This window comes from Salvia miltiorrhiza, chromosome 3 (genome assembly GCF_028751815.1).
Source record: "Salvia miltiorrhiza cultivar Shanhuang (shh) chromosome 3, IMPLAD_Smil_shh, whole genome shotgun sequence".
Classification (NCBI taxonomy): Eukaryota; Viridiplantae; Streptophyta; class Magnoliopsida; order Lamiales; family Lamiaceae; genus Salvia; species Salvia miltiorrhiza.
The window spans coordinates 41,703,872-41,720,929 of NC_080389.1; the positions used below are offsets into that span (position 1 = coordinate 41,703,872).

The window sequence follows — 17,058 nt, forward strand, 5'->3', positions numbered from 1 at the left end:
AACAAGCTCACCAATTACCATGAAGAATACGTACATGTTGCCCATAATCGAAGACCTATTCGATCAACTGAAATGAGCTGAAGTATAAGATCGATTTGAGGTCCGGTTACCATCAATTGAAGGTCAAGGTCCGACATTTCAAAAATAGTTTTTCGAATAAGGTATGGGCATTACATGTTCATATTGATGCCTTTTGTACTATCAAATGCACCGGTGGTGTTCATAGACATAATGAACAGGGTTTTCCACCAATACCTGAATAAATTCGTCATCATCTTCATAGATGGCATACTGGTGTACTTGAGAGATCAAAATCAACACGAAGAACATCTGTACTTGTTATTGGAGACACTTCGAGAAGAAAAGTTGTACGCTAAATTCAAAAAGTGTGAGTTTTGGCTTAATAGAGTTGTATTTCTTGGGCATGTGGTGTCAGCCCAAGAAATTAAAGTAGATCCATCGAAGGTTGAAGTGATTCACAACATGCCACCCAAGAACGCCGGTGAAGTTCGAAGTTTCTTAGGCTTGGCGGGTTACTACCGCCGTTTCATTGAAGGTTTCTCAAAGATAGCAAGCCCAATGACACGGTTAACAAGGAATTGAGTACTTTTTTAATGGAATGAGAAATGTGAAAAAGTTTGCACGAATTGAAACATAGGCTGACAACGGCACACATGCTTATCGTTCCACAAAGGATCGAATGATTTATGATCTATTGCGATGCATCTAAGCAATGGCTCGGTTGCGTCTTGATGCAACATGGCAAGGTGATAGCATATGCATCAAGACAGTTGAAGGTGCATGAGCAAAACTATCCTACCTATGATTTGGAATTGGCAGCAGTATTCTACGCCTTAAAGATTTGGCGGCATTACCTTTATGGTAGTAAATGCAAGATCTATTCAGACCACAAGAGTTTGAAATACCTTTTCACTCAGAAGGAACTCAACATGAGACAGAGAAGGTGGCTGGAGTTGGTGAAGGATTATGACTGTACAATCCATTACCATCCAGGCAAGGCGAACGTGGTGGCTGACGCGCTAAGCCGGTTTGCTATTTGCATGATCGAACTCATCAAGGAATTTTCTAAGCCAAGAATTGAGGTGGTACCGGTTTCGGAGGACACCAGTGTAATTTTGGCAACTTTAACCGTCCAACTGAAGATGCGAGATCGAATCAAGGAAGCGTAAGATGGTAATAGATTCTTGTGCAAATTGAAGGATCGAGTCCTAAACGATAACATCAAGGGATTTTCCTTAGTTGTAGATGAAGCATTAACTTTTGAAGGGAGACTTTGCATACCCAAGGATGACGAAATAAGGAGAATAATTTTGGAAGAGGCTCACAACACACCATATTCCATTTACCCTGGAGGGGCAAAAATGTACTAAGACTTGAATAAGCTTTTATGGTGGAGGAACATGAAGAGGTCAATTGGAGACTATGTTGGAAAATGTATAACATGTCAGCTAGTGAAGGCAAAACATTAACGTCTCACGAGATTACTTAAACCACTTAAGATCTCAAAGTGGAAGTGAGAGAAGATTTTCATGAATTTTATGGTGGGATTGCCCAAAACAATCAACGGTAATCACGTAATTTAGGTCATTGTGGATCAGCTTACCAAATCCACTCATTTTCTACCTGTAAAGATGACTTACAATATGGAACGATTAGCCGAAGTCTATATGCAAGAGATCGTGCGATTACATGGGGTGATAGTTAGCATTGTGTCAGATTGCGATATAAGGTTCACTTCAAAATTTTGGAGAAGCTTGCAACAAGCTATGTCAGGAAGCTAAATTTCAGCACGACCTATCATCCACAAACCGATGGACAATCGGAGAGGACAATCCAAACACTCGAAGACATGTTGAGAGCATGTATGTTGGATTTTGGACAAAATTGGGAAAATTAACTACCTTTGGTGGAATTTGCCTACAACAATAGCTACCAAGCCTACCATGCGTCGATAGGCATGGCCTCATATGAAGCGTTGCTTGGAAGAAAATGCAGATCACCACTACATTGGTGTTGAAAAATTAATGAAATATCCTTACCCTAGTTTTGATGATACCAAAACTCTTAGTTTTTCTTTTTCTAGACTAGATATTTTTGAACTCATGTGTTAGAGTTCAGTTATTTAGCTAGACTGAAGATCGGCGGACTGAAGACCATTTGACTGAAGACCATAACTGAAAAGGCTTAAGACAAATACTGATGTGTTTAATGGACGAAGACTTCACTGAAGATTCAGTTATGACTGAATAACTAATGCTGGCCACGTGAAAATAGTGGACTGATACATAAGTCAAGTATCAGTTGACATTCTTCCTCAGGCTGAACTCTTAAGTTAAAAGGAAGCCACGTATACACCAAGTACAACTACATTAAATGCAGAAATATTTAAGATCGTTATTTCCTGAGCAGAGCATTCCTTTTAGGTGCTAACTTTACAGAAGTATCATGCTCCTGCACCTAGAGACGCCATTCCTCACCAAATCAGGAGCCTCGAAGATTGAAGCCTCAGCCAAAATTCAAATCTATCTCACAACGACTGAAATTCTTGAAGACCATCTTGCCAATGGATCTATTCAAGACTTTGCCTATAAATATAGCTTGAGGATCATCTTCAATCATCACCGATTCAAACGCTCAAGCTGAACCTCTGCCAAAATTGCAACTCAGCCTATTTCACTGCCACCAAAGTTTGAATTGAAGAAGAGAATATCCAAAGTCCAAATCAGTTTACCGATTACCCAAATTCTCTTACACCCTTAGGCAAATCCCTTGTAAAATCCTTAGCCTAAGTCTTTGATTACAAAGAGCCTATTCTCTGTAATCTTGTTGGTATTTCAAACCCATTTTCAATCGAGTGAAAAAGAGTTTGAGAGAGAGAGTTCGAGACAGTGGTCTGAACTCAAGAGTTCTTAGCCCCTGCAAGCAAGACAAGTGTAGTCTCTGCAACTGCGAGCTGAGAAGGAGACCAAAAGTCCAATCCAGAGTATTGGCACTGAAACCTTGTTTCAGTTGAAGGTTTGTTGTGCACCCGTAAACACAAGCCCATAGTGATTGTCAGTGTGATCAACTGACCGTGGACGTAGAAACTTATTTCTGAACCACGTAAAAATCTCGTGTTGTTTATCGTTTTCAGTATTTACTTTCCTTTGGTGTGCACAAGCTCTTTACTTAACTGAAACTGATTAATCGCAAAGAGAAACTTAAAATCTGACTAAGTGATAATCACAAAGGTTATTTCTTAAGTTTATTTTCCGCTACTGGTGTTATTAGTCTAAATGATCAATCTTAGGATAGTCAGTAAGATTCATAACGCTTATCTGATTTAAAAGTCTAGATTGAAGTCTTACGTAGATTATCAGTTAAAGCTTTGTGCCTAACTGAAATCAAAACATTGAAGTCATTTCAATATCAGTCTACATCCCTGTTTTAACTGAAATATACTTTGATTGTTGAACTCAGTCTAAACCTCTCATTATCAGTCGATACTCTTTCAGTCATTCAAAAGATTTTCAAAAAATATCCTACTGGTGTATTCCCCCCCATACACCAGTTCGGTGACCCTCCGGGACCCAACAATTGGGATGAGGTTGGCGAAAAGAGAATTTTGGGACCTGAAATTGTGGAGAAGATGATAGTTGTGATCAAGAAAATTCGGGAACGCAATAAAGCATCCCAAGATCAAGAAAAGTCGTATGCAAATTTAAAGATGAGGGATTTTTATTTTGAAGTGGGTGGTAAAGTTTTCCTGAATCTTCAATGCTTTCACCAATGAAAGGGGGTTGTCAGAATTGGAAATGGGGGAAAACTAAGATCTCGTTACATCAGACCCTTTGATATACTCGAAAAAATTGGTGAAGTAGCTTATCGGTTAGCGTTTCCGCCAAGCTTGACTTTGATACATAACGCCTTCCATGTCTCATATTTGAATAAATACGTCCTAGACCCTGGCAACATTGTGAATCACATTGAGCTAGAGCTAGATAAGGACTTAACTTCTGATGAGCACCTGATAGCCATTTTGGATATGAAAGTTCACGTGTTAAGAAGTAAAGAAATCTCCCTAGTCAAATTCCAATAAAGCAGGAATGATCATAGTTAAGCTACGTGGGAAAAGGAAGATGACATTAGATCTAGATACCTTCACTTCTTTGACTCGAGTAAGTAATTTCAAGGACAATTTTTTTTTTAGTTGGTAAGGATGTAGTGACCCAAAATATTTTAACTACAAAATATTACTCCCTCCGTCCCTGAAATGGCTTCCTCTTTGGGGACGGCACGAGTTTTAATAAAAAGTTGTAAAGTGTATTGATAGTGGAGAAAAAGTGATATAATTATTATTGGAAGTTGTGAAAAGTGTTATAATTAGTATTGAGAGTGGTGAAAAGTGAAAAGTAAGAATAAATAAAGTATTATTAGTGGTGGGGCAGGTTTCCAAAAATGGAAAGAAAGAAAGAGGAAGTTATTTGGGGGACGTCCCAAAATGGAAAAAGAGGAAGTTATTTTAGGGATGGAGGGAGTATATTCTTTAATTATTTTTATTAATTAAATTTTGAGTCTTATAAGTCGCGCCTAAATATTGCACGAGCACGATCATTTAATTATAAGAAATTCAAAGCATTATTTTTTTTACTAGCATTAATATTATGGATTTTTGTTTAGGATTTTATATTTATAAAATACTACCCATTAAGACCTAAACAATTATACTTTTGATGAAACTCAATCCTTTTAATTTCTGAAGCCCAAAGAAAAGTAATAGATGTTTTGCATATTTTCCTTCATTCTCATTCTTTGTTCCAGCTGCAAGAATTATGCCCTAATTCACATTTTTTTTACTAAATCAAAATTATGGAAAGATTTTCTTGATTGATTTTTCATCATTTGGGGCATTACAACTTAACTACCACTTTTATCAATGAAATATGAAGTTGAATTTCTTGAATAAGTCTCTTTCTAAAATTTTCAGACATAATTTTGTCCCCTTCGAAAGATAGTCTTCATTCCTCCAATCTGAAACTTTGGCTGTGTTGAAATACCGCCTTATCTCAAATATGAATATCCATTTGCCTCATTGATGGGATCATCACCTGGTCTGAGCAACTTAAAATTGCCACTTCTTTTATCTATGGTATCTCATTGGTGGGATCATCACGTGTTCCTTGAAATTGCTTTCCAAGGAACAACTCTGTATGATGTGAGTTGGAAAATGCATAAATTTTTTTATATGTGATTGAGTAAAGTTTGGTCAGACCTCCAAGTGATATTGTACATGATAGTATCAATTGATATTATATGACATCAATCCTCAACTTAAGTTAGGATACATGATATATTTTATGCAATCATTAGATGTATGATCGATATAATCTGCTTTGCACATAGATTTCTTGTGATGGTTCCTAACACATAATATTTGTAATCTGTAATCCTTTTATCACATATTGTAATATTAAATAGGGTATCAACTCCTTGTGAGAGTGTTGATTTGATTATCAACTAAATGGCTCCAATATGAATCCACCTAATTGATGCTGCAACTTTTGGTTTCATCATTTGGATATCTTCTTTCCTATCTCTTGCTAGAATCAATTGTGACTCAATCTGATTTCTCGTAAGCTCGATTAGAAGTGATATATCTTGTTTGGTAACTCCATAGGCAACGTGATGCTTCATTTTTTCCAAGTTTATATTAGAGAATATAATCTAAATTTCCTATAGTAAACCTTGATCTTTGTCAATATTAAAGCATATTTCTTCATGATCTTACCCATCAGTTTTTGCGGAATGGTTGATCCGCTGGAGAATCCTTGCATATCATTCCGCTTCTGATAATAAGCTTCTTCAATTGAAATCTTATCTTTAGTATCCATCAGATTGATCCGACTCATCAGAGTTGTAGATTTCCTCTTGCTTATATATACTCTCATCAAAGTGTATATCTTCGAATTGGTAGACATGTACCAAATCTTGATAATTAGATGACATCTTCAATGTTCGGTGTACACTTGAATCTCTTCATGCCTCTAGGCTCATATTTTGGACAATTTGTTGATATATGTCCTTTTGCACTGCAGGTCCAGCATTTGCAAACATTACTTCCATTTGAATCGACCAAAATATACCTAAAAGTCTTTCGTAACCGGTATTCATTCCTCCGATGAAAATCAACTTTTTGATGATCCACTTCTTTGACCAAATTTATAAAATAAATTAATTTTTATTCATATGTTTGGGATGAATGTATGAGCACCAGGGCCTTCTACGTACCCCTTTCAATTATGAGCAATTAATACAACATATTTTTCTTTTCAAAAAATGTTTGGGAGAGATAAAAACTAAGATATACAACTATACAAGTGTCAAGTAAATTGCTTATATTAGATGCATATTAATATTAATTGTAGCACCACAAAATCACTTTTCGTATATAAGCACCGCCATAAAGTAAATCCCAAAATATACAGAATACAAATAACAAAATTTAATGATGATCAAAATGTGTAATGGACAAAATATAGACAAAATAATTTTAAGATCATCAAAGTAAAATACAGAGAATATGTGAATACATAGTAATGTACGATAGATGAGTTGTACGCCATGTGTATGAAATCATATCCTATAAATCCTCATCATTCTTGACCAAAATTTTGTTTTTTAGATCAACATGAAATCAATAGAAAACCCTCAAAGAAAAAGAAAAAGAAAGAAAGAAATTTGTAACACCAAATTTTATAAAATAAATACGTAGTATATTGTAAATAATTTATCACCTATACCTTTTTTATTGACTTGTAAAAATGCACATATGATATACTGCGTATTGCAGAGTGGTGTCTTCTTCTCTCTCTAGAATTTATCTGCCCACTTCCTTCATCTCTGTTTCCATAAAACACAAAATCACACACTTAATGCACACTACCCTTTTTCTTTTATTTTTTTTCTTCATCTCCTCTTCTTCTTCGTCTTCTCCCGACCCTTTTCATCTTCCCTTAACGGCGTCGTTTGGGCATGGTTCCCGCCATTCCTATCTCCCAGTAGAAACCCTAATTTCTCTCTCACCCTCTGCAGGTTAAATTAGTTTCACATTCAAATTAATTTTTATTGATTGCCCGGCCGCCGTCGAGGTTGTTTCTTTAATTGAATGCGCAACAAATTATTAATTCCGATGGTTTTGATTTGATAGGTGGATCCTCGTAGTGTGATAAATTCATCTGAATTTCTGGAAAAGCGGTTCCTTTTGCCATAAAGATTAGGATTTATGTCCCATAATCAATCAAGGGCTGAGAGGAGCGACTCCACGCAGTACAGGAAAACCGGCCGACCCGGTAGCTCCAATCAGCAGCGCCAGTTCCAGGGCAGCGCCTCCAGTAAGGGCGGTGGCGGCGCCCCCTTCAATCCAGCCAGCCGCAGGTACGCCTTTCTGCGATGAATTGAATTCAGACTAGGGTTTTGTTGCTTTCTTACATCTCCTTATTGCATACATGTGCGGATGGGTATGTGTTTTGGTTGGTAAATGATGAATGTGAATGTAAGTGGTTGTTTCGTTTATTTAGGAGCTAGGGTTTGCAGGGGGCGGGGAGGGGGTTCGGATGTTGGATAATGGGTTGATGTTTTGTTTTGTCTCTGTGATTCAGTTTTAATAAGAAGTATAACAGCAATGCCCAAGGTGCTCAGTCGAGGCTAAGAAGTCCGAATGTGGATTCAGATTCTGTGGGACATGCTTTCCAAAATGGTCCTCAAGAACAGCAGCCAACTCAAAGTACGTGACTTGATTTTTTGTTGTTATATTACATTTATCGGTATGCTAGTTGTATTGTTGGATACAATTTAAGTTTATTTTTATTAGCCCGTAATGTTGGATAGATGGTAGCCATTGAAGACGATAATCTTTTTGATGTTCGACAAAAAAATTTGAACTTGTTATGTTGGATAGGTTAAATTCCAAGAATTCTGCATGCATACAACGATTATCATTATTCATCATTTATGTAATTTTCCATGAATTATTGGATTTATTATTAATCAAGTTACTGGTTCTTATTTCTGATGAACTGTCCTTTTATGTATTTGGTTGGGGTATCTGATGCCCCAGTTAGCAGCACATCTACGAACATCAAGCTGACAGATGCTCCCACTCAAAAAATTACTCAAGCTGTTCCTAGACCTCCATCTTCTGATGTTTCAACTGCAGCTCCAACATCTAATGTTTCTGCTGCTAATCCAGAGTCTGGGTTCCCTAAAACACCTGCAAAAGGTACAAGCCATTGTTGTGCACGGTATATTTAATCTGTTTAAATAACTTTTGTCAGTGTAATAGTCATGACTTTGTCTTCTTTTGTATTCCTTGTTCCAGGAGATGCAGCAGGGTCATTTCCCCTGCAGTTTGGCTCCATAAGTCCTGGTTTTATGAATGGGGTGCAGGTAATCCTGAATTCTATGGAGGTCCCTTCAGTTTTCTTGTTTTAATCCTCCAACTCTACTTTCTAATTATGGAAGGTGTTTTTTCTGTTCTGTTGTTACTCATTAGATACCTGCTAGAACAAGCTCTGCACCTCCAAATTTGGATGAGCAGAAAAAGGATCAGGTTAGATATTCTCTATATTCGATTTCATATGGCTTGCAGTAGTTGCTAACTGATGGTAAAGGATAGAGTTGTATAATGTCTTCAGGATGGAGAAATGCCAGGTGCATTAGAATGCTAATTTTTTGGGTGTCTGGTATTGTGCTTCGATGATGTCTGCAAAAGCAAAAAGAATCCATCTAGAGCAGTAGGATTTGTCTATTTACTAGGAACTGTGTCAAATTACACGTGATTATATGAAATTTTTTCTTAGCCTTATTGGTGGGTTGTTTCCCAAAATTACTTATTTCTAACAACTGCAAAATTATGATCATAAATAGCTATGGTTCTATGTATTATATTTTGCTAATACGATATTTTCACTTCAGGCTCGTCAAAACTTATTAAGGGTTGGTCCTGTGCCGATTCCCATGCCCAAGCAACCAGTTGTGAAGAAGGATGCAGGTGTTCCCGACCATACAAACGCTCGCGAAGGTCACCCAATTTCCAAATCTAAGAGGGACATTCAGATATCAGTTGCACCACCTGTAACTCAAATCCAGAAGCCAGCTGTACATTCTATCCCTGGCATGCCCATGCAAATGCCATATCACCAGCCACAGGTTCCTGTTCAGTTTGGTGGTCCTAATCCTCAAATTCAGTCTCAAGCCATGTCAGGGACATCATTGCCTCTGTCAATGCAGATGCCCCTACCTATAGGGAATCCTCCAATGCAGCAGCCAATGTTTATTTCAAGTCTCCAACCACATCCAATGCAGTCTCAAGGAATGATGCAAGGACAGAACTTTAACTTTCCACCACAGATGGCTCATCAGTTACCTCCTCAGTTGGGTAACATGGGACTAAATATGACCCCACAGTTCCCTCAGCAGCAGGCTGGAAAATACGGTGGTTCTCGGAAAACTGTGAAGATTACACATCCAGAGACTCATGAAGAGTTGAGGCTGGATGGTTCGCCTGGTCCTAGATCACATCCTGTTGTGCCACCTCAGTCACAGCCTATTCCATCATTTCCTCAAAATCACCAGATGAATTTTTATCCCAATTCTTATAATGCAAACCCTGTCTATTTTCCTGCTGCTAGCTCTATATCATTGAGCAGCACCCAGATTCCTCCCACTTCTCAACCACCAAGGTTTTACAATCAGGTTAGTTGGTAATTTTCTTTTAGGCTTGTTTTGCTTTGCTCTCATTTCAATACAAAATTCCATGCCTCAATAGGATTGGGTGAAATTTTTTATAATTTTTGCGTCATTTCCTGCAGGTGACAGTGAAGCCACCTCTTGGCATTCATGGGGAGAAAGAGCCAATGCCAGCTACAAGTTCAGCTTCTGTCAGAAAGGCAGAGTCTTCAGAACCATCAACGTTATCTGGAGAGGATTCTGTTCGTCCACAAAAGGAAGTTGAATCATCATCTCTGATCTCTATACCACATTCCAAGCCTGGTTTAGGAGTGTCATCTACATCTGCTGCATCATCAGGTTCTATCAATGTGGAGAATGATGCATGCAACACCGCAGCTCCTAATATAACTCCTATGGATGGCACTGCATCAATATTAACAAGTTCTGATAATGAAGCAAGAAATAAAGTAGTCTTGCCTAATTCAGTTAAAGATATACTTAACGAACCACTCAACACAGGCCGGCAGGATCAGGTATGATATGTCTGTTTGTTTATCCAGTTATAAGTACTCTACACATTAAGAATCTTTACATGATTTATGGCTAGATTACCCCATTATTTCAGGTTGGCAGGCAACCATCCTCGCTCTCAAGTTCGACATCTCAATCCTTCGAAGCTGAAACAGTTCACACAGAATCTGCAGTGCCTAGAACTAATTTAGCATGTGAAACTTCCAAGGAATCATCATCAACTATTGTAGCTACATCTGAGGCATCTGATTTGACAAGTGAGGATAAAAATTTTGGAACTAATAGTGTAAATAGTAGACAATTAGAGCCTGAGATAACTGTGGGAATGGAAGGACAAGCCACATCTCAGAGTTTGGAATTTGATAAAGACAATTTGGACACATCTTTGAAGTCTCTTTCTTTAGAATCACCAAAATTAACTGGTAAAGTTGAGGAGAACACTGAAGCAGAAATAACATCCAGCACAGGTGGTATATTGGAGGGTACAGAGAAGAAGCCAGAAGAGTCTTTAGGTCGTTGTAGTGATGATGTTAACATGGCTGATAATTATGTTGCATCTTCCCATATAGAAGGTGGTCAAAATGCTGATAATCCTGTGACAATGAATGGTTTATCTGCACAGGATGATAAGACTTCTAGAGCAGACACCAAATGTCTTGATGATGCTTTGAAACCTGAAAATGAAGATATTGACAATAATAGTGACAGCTTAGTCTCAACTTCCTCGAGTGTCAAGGATAAAGTCTTGTTAGATGCAAGTGTGTCTAAAAGTGCTCAACCCAGAGGGAAGAAGAAAAAAAGAGAATTATATAGGAAAGCAGAAGCTGCTGGTACAAGTTCTGATCTTTATATGGCTTACAAGGGTCCTGAGGACAAGAAAGATGCTGTGACCTCTGCAGAGAGCTCGGAAGAAACTTCAAGCAATAACATAAAGCAGATATCTTCTGAAATCTCTGGAGAGAATGACCTGTCAAGTGAGAAACCTCCTTTGACTAAAGTTGAGCCAGATGATTGGGAAGATGCTGCTGAAATTTCTCCGCAATTAGAAAGTTCAAAGAATGAAAATCAAGGTTCTGATGTAGATGAAAATGGATTGATGACTAAAAGATATTCCCGAGATTTCCTCCTTAAATTCGTGGAACAATGCACTGATCTTCCAGAAGGATTTGAAATTAGTTCAGACGTAGCAGATGTACTTATGATTTCCAGTATCAATATACGCGAGTCACATCCTAGTCCTGGACGAAACATTGACAGAGTGCCTGGAGGTTCAAGACCAGATCGTCGTGCAAGTGGCTATGGAGATGAGGATAAATGGAACAAGTTTCCAGGCCCTCTTATGTCAGGGCGAGGAGATATGCGGGCAGACATTGGATATGCTAATAATGTTGTTGGTTTTCGACCTGGCCAAGTAGGTAATTTTGGTGTTCTAAGGAATCCACGGGCTCAAACACCCATTCAGTATGCTGGGGGCATCCTCACTGGCCCAATGCAGTCCCTTGGTCCTCAGGGAGTACTGCTAAGAAATAACTCTGACTCGGATAGGTGGCAGCGAGGAACTGCTTTCCAGAAAGGTTTGATGCCTCCTCCTCAGACACCACCCCCAATTATGCACCGAGCTGAGAAGAAGTACGAAGTAGGTAAGGTTACTGATGAGGAACAAGCAAAACAGAGGCAGTTAAAGGGCATATTGAACAAACTTACTCCTCAAAATTTTGAGAAACTGTTCCAACAAGTTCAGCAGGTCAACATTGATAATGTTGTTACACTGTCTGGGGTGATCTCTCAGATTTTTGATAAAGCTCTGATGGAGCCTACTTTCTGTGAGATGTATGCTGACTTCTGCTTTCACCTTGCTGCGGGCTTGCCTGAATTGAGCGTGGACAATGAAAAAATCACTTTCAAGAGATTACTCCTGAACAAATGCCAGGAAGAATTTGAGAGAGGAGAAAGAGAAGAACAAGAGGCAAACGAAGCTGATGAAGGTGAAAGTAAACAGACTGAAGAAGAGAGAGAAGAGAAGAGACTGCGTGTTAGGAGGCGGATGCTGGGTAATATCAGGCTAATTGGGGAATTATACAAGAAGAAGATGTTGACTGAAAGAATAATGCACGAGTGCATAGGTAAATTGTTGGGTCAGTATCAGAATCCCGATGAAGAAAACATAGAAGCTTTGTGCAAATTAATGAGCACAATTGGTGGAATGATAGATCACCCCAAAGCAAAGGACCACATGGATGCTTATTTTGACATCATGACACAGCTGTCCAATAATATGAAGCTGTCTTCCCGGGTAAGATTCATGCTGAGAGATTCTATTGATCTGAGAAAGAATAAGTGGCAGCAAAGGAGGAAAGTTGAAGGCCCGAAAAAGATTGAGGAGGTACACAGAGATGCTGCACAAGAGCGGCAAGCTCAAACTAGCAGACTTGGCCGTGTTTCCAGCATTGGTGGTTCAATCAGAAGGGGTCCGTCTATGGATTTTGCTCCAAGAACTCCTAGTATGATATCTCCTCCAGGTCCACAGATCAGCAGTTTTCGTCCTGGCGGACCACAACAACGTGGCCATGGTTCTCAGGATGTGCGGACGGACGAGAGACATTCCTACGAGAACAGGACAATGTCTATTCCTCTTCCTCAGAGACCCCTTGGTGATGATTCCATAACCCTTGGGCCACAAGGTGGTCTTGTCCGGGGAATGGCTTTTGGTGGTCCGCCATCTGCATCTAGCTCTCGTTTGGCTGAGATCTCAAGTCCTGGTGATGCACGAAGGGTGGGGCCTGGTCTAAATGGATTCAGTTCTATTCCAGAACGGGTGGCTTATGGCCAAAGAGAGGATCCCATGCCAAGATATGTGTCAGACAGGTTTGTTGCTCCATCCAGTTATGACCAAGAGCGGAATGTGACACATGGGATTAGAAACACAGATCACATTGATAGATCTCTACCTACTTCTCCACCTGCTCGTGGTGCCCCCCCAACTAGCACAGAAAATACATGGCCTGAAGAGCACCTACAGGGAAAATCGATGACCACTATTAAAGAATTCTACAGGTATTTTTGTGCCTCCAACCTGGAACTTTATTATTTCATTATGCTAGAAGCAACCCGTCCCACTCCCTTATTTTGATGATTTTCAAGTTGGTTGAACTAAATGTTAGATTTCTCATTGAATTTTTTGAAGTGATGTTGCATAATAGATGTTAGACATCTGCAACCATCAGACTCATTGCTGGAACTTGTTTTCAACCTTCCTAACACATCGACTATAATTTGTTGAGAGATGCTCGGATGGATCAGCAGCTGACCAGAAAAGGAAAATAGTTAAATTGTGTATAAATTATTCTGGTTTGACTTCAAGCTAGAAAAAAGATTTAGATGACTTCTTATTGTAAAATATCTCTAGAGGTCTTTTTGTGTGTTCTTGACTTCTCGCTCGGTGTCACTCTTCTTAATCTTTGTTGGTGACATGAGACCTTTTTTACATTTTGTTGAAGTCTCCGAAGTCCGAACAGATAAAAACCAATACTGGAAACTCTGCATCTACGTTATTTGATGGATATCATCTTTCTTTCTTATTTTTTATCTTTTAGATTTTTAGGAAGATGGATATTCGTCGTACATATATATATATATATATATATATATATATTATTGCTTGGCATCCTTCAATACTTTGATATGGCATTTGTGGAAATATCTTGAAAGAACAATTTTTGGAAATATCGAAAGAATATTTTCATTTTAGTGTCACATATGAAACTAAATTTGCTTTTTCCCCAGTGCAAGAGATGAGAATGAAGTTGCATTGTGCATCAAAGATTTGAATGCCCCCAGCTTCTATCCCTCAATGATATCTATCTGGCTCGTTGATTCATTTGAGAGGAAAGACATGGAGAGGGAGCTCTTGACAAAGCTTCTTATTAACCTTACAAAATCGCAAGATGGCTTGCTAAATGAGGCTCAACTCATCAAAGGGTAAGTCTCTACTTGCTTTTGGATGGTCATTATTATTACATTGAAATATCCACTCGTCATATCTGACTTATTATCACTCACAGGTTTGAATCCGTTCTTGCTGTCTTGGAGGATGCTGTCAATGACGCCCCGAGAGCAGCTGAGTTCCTCGGTCGTTTTTTTGCTAGAGTCATCTTAGAGGATGTGGTTTCGCTCTCCGAAATTGCGCGTTTGGTATACGAAGGTGGAGAAGAGCAAGGGAGTCTTGTAGCAGCAGGGATTGCAGCTGATGTGGTGGGAACTATCTTGGACACAATCAAATCTGAGAAAGGTGATTCTGTACTGAATGAGATTCGTTCAAGCTCGAATCTGCAGCTACAGAACTTCAGACCTCCAGGCTCTAACAGGTCTTGCAGAGTAGATAAGTTTATGTAGAGGACAACGATGCTCGTCGAATCGGGTAGAGAAATTCTTGTCTTCTTTTTTCTTTCTTTTTCCTTAGGTAGTTAGTACTAGTATTACATTTTCAGATATATCTATATCTATATCTATATATATATATATAACTGCGGGCCGTTGTGGGGGAACTGCCCTCTTGTTTATTTTGACAAGATCAGGTCGTCGATTACAGAATTATCAAAGGTTCGATTGAGTGAGCATCCACTTCATTATGCCCTTTCTTTCACTTCTTATTGCCCTTTTTCAGCTGCTTCATTTGCACTATATATGATTGTTTTTTTTTTATTTGTTGAAAATTAGATGAAGTAAATTTGCTGAATAATGTCATGTACATATTATATTAGGGAATACTGGGATAACCTTTCTACAGGAGAGACCAAATATTATTGTAAAGAAAACATTTTAAATTAAAATATTTATAGTTCTGCTTGATTTATCAGATGAACTTACTGCCATCTTAAAAAGAAAGATTCAAGTGTTTGTTATGAATTTTGTTGCCAATATTTCTTGTCAGCAGCAATGATATTCCTCGATTAGATTAATTATTTTATTCTAGGAAGTAGTAGTATACTAGTATAATACATGACGTGCCATTTCATCCATTCATTTTCAATTTAGTGTTAACAAATTGTTGGTTGACGACGGCTCAGAATAAAATCCTCCAAAAGATTTGAAGAAAAATTATTGTGAGAATAAACTAATTGTTGGAGTTGTGTCCATGTGCATGTGCTTAATATTTGAATGTTGTGCCTATGTTCACGCAACCTAGTCTGCTACATCAAACAATTTTTAAGGTTTCTGCATCCCAAATCTTGTATACTTTTCATGTTGATGTTGTTGGAATATCCATTTTTTTTTGGGATGCTATACTTTTACATGTAATTTGTTCCAACTCTTTTGAAAATACTTACTCTAATACCTGTTAACGAAATATCAAAATTTTGGCCTGGGCAAAGATCTTTCAAATGAATCAAGATGTTATTATGATTCATAAATACATTATATGGATTTATTTTCCTTCAACCTCCATATCGAGATGATATTCAATCGCCGTCACACATTTTTGCATTATTGAATCATCACAAAAATTTGGGTATAACCGGGTGTACCGTATAATAGAGTTGCACCCGCACTCAGACCCTGACCCGCATCTTAACCCGAATTGTGTAAATGACAATATTTTGGCTGCGGATGCAATCCGATTGTACGGTGCTCGTGGTTGTACCCAGACCACCTCATTGATCATTTAGTTACAACTTAGATTATTATTGTGAAATGGAAATTGCGGTGGTTTTCTCGAATGACTTCAGTTTTATTAATCAAATATATTTTTATAATTATATAACAAAATTAAGAGTCCAAATTAGTACTACATATTTGTGATTTTTATTTTCTTTCTAAAGAGGATTAATAGTAACTTTTATGTTCTTTCTAAACCGAATTAATAATAGTTCTTTGATTACTCGAAAGTCGAACCCCCATTCTATATGTGAATTCCATAATGTGAATCCTCAACATACTTTTTCTTTTTAGATAAATAAATAAATTAGGTAGAGAACATTCTGTGCAACTAAGAAAAATCAAATCCAAAAGTTGATATACAAAGCTGGCTGATTTCTAGGTTACCTAACAATTAAAGTGCATTTCAAGAAAGGAAATAAGCTAGAAAATGTGTTAGTTATAATTCAGAGGTGCAACTCTTAAATCTAGAAGTTGGTTATACGAATGACAGTAAGATATGTACAATTCTGAGGGCATTTCTCTTAAATCTATAACCTGACTGCCAAATTTTTCATATTCAAACTATGTGCAAATCTTAATACCAAAGATTCGAATGTTCCCTACATAATAAATAAAATTAATTTACATCTAAAAAAAATAAAAAATCATTTTTTTTTTGAGAAGGCGAAGATAGTTTATTGATCACATGAACATGGAATATGGAAATGACCCACCACAAACTCTGGAGGTTCATTCCAAACATGGAGTGAAGTAATATCTCGCGCCGCTTTTGCTAAATCATGAGCAATAACATTGAACTCTCTCTTAATATGCCGAATACGAAAACCCGGAAGCGAAGCCAATAGATCACGGCAACGTTGGGCAATGACACCAACCTCCGCAATATTCCTCTCCTTAGACCAAATTGCAGCACACGCCTCCTTACAATCCGACTCCAACTATCCCCGATCAAAACCCAAATCTTTCAACCAAGATAAAGCTTCTTTTATACCGATTAGTTCTCATTCTTTCACACTGCAGCAACCAGGAAGCTTGAGCGACTTACCCCTGAGAAAATCTCCCTCATGATTGCGGAGAACAATTCCGATTCCCATCGATTGTTCGGTATTGAAGAAAGCAGCATCAACACAACATTTGATA

General features: G+C 38.0%; 1 protein-coding gene across 1 annotated transcript; it reads left to right on the forward strand.

Moving 5' to 3' along the window:
• Nucleotides 1–6,821: 6,821 nt before the first annotated feature.
• Nucleotides 6,822–14,902, forward strand: LOC131015714 (eukaryotic translation initiation factor 4G-like). Its single transcript, XM_057944133.1, has 11 exons — nucleotides 6,822–7,092; nucleotides 7,208–7,434; nucleotides 7,659–7,783; nucleotides 8,117–8,278; nucleotides 8,378–8,445; nucleotides 8,552–8,608; nucleotides 8,974–9,753; nucleotides 9,870–10,262; nucleotides 10,355–13,314; nucleotides 14,044–14,238; nucleotides 14,322–14,902. Exons 2-11 carry the CDS (start codon nucleotides 7,283–7,285, stop codon nucleotides 14,650–14,652), a joined length of 5,223 nt encoding a protein of 1,740 aa, XP_057800116.1. The 5' UTR covers nucleotides 6,822–7,092; nucleotides 7,208–7,282; the 3' UTR covers nucleotides 14,653–14,902.
• The last annotated feature ends 2,156 nt before the right edge of the window (nucleotides 14,903–17,058 follow it).

What these genes read in the sequence shown, in the direction of transcription:
- LOC131015714 (XM_057944133.1), top strand. Translation starts at nt 7,283, where the DNA reads ATGTCCCATAATCAATCAAGGGCTGAGAGGAGCGACTCCACGCAGTAC. An exon ending in TTCAATCCAGCCAGCCGCAG is followed by an intron (nt 7,435 to 7,658) that starts GTACGCCTTTCT and finishes TCTGTGATTCAG; the next exon opens with TTTTAATAAGAAGTATAACA. An exon ending in ACACAGGCCGGCAGGATCAG is followed by an intron (nt 10,263 to 10,354) that starts GTATGATATGTC and finishes CCATTATTTCAG; the next exon opens with GTTGGCAGGCAACCATCCTC.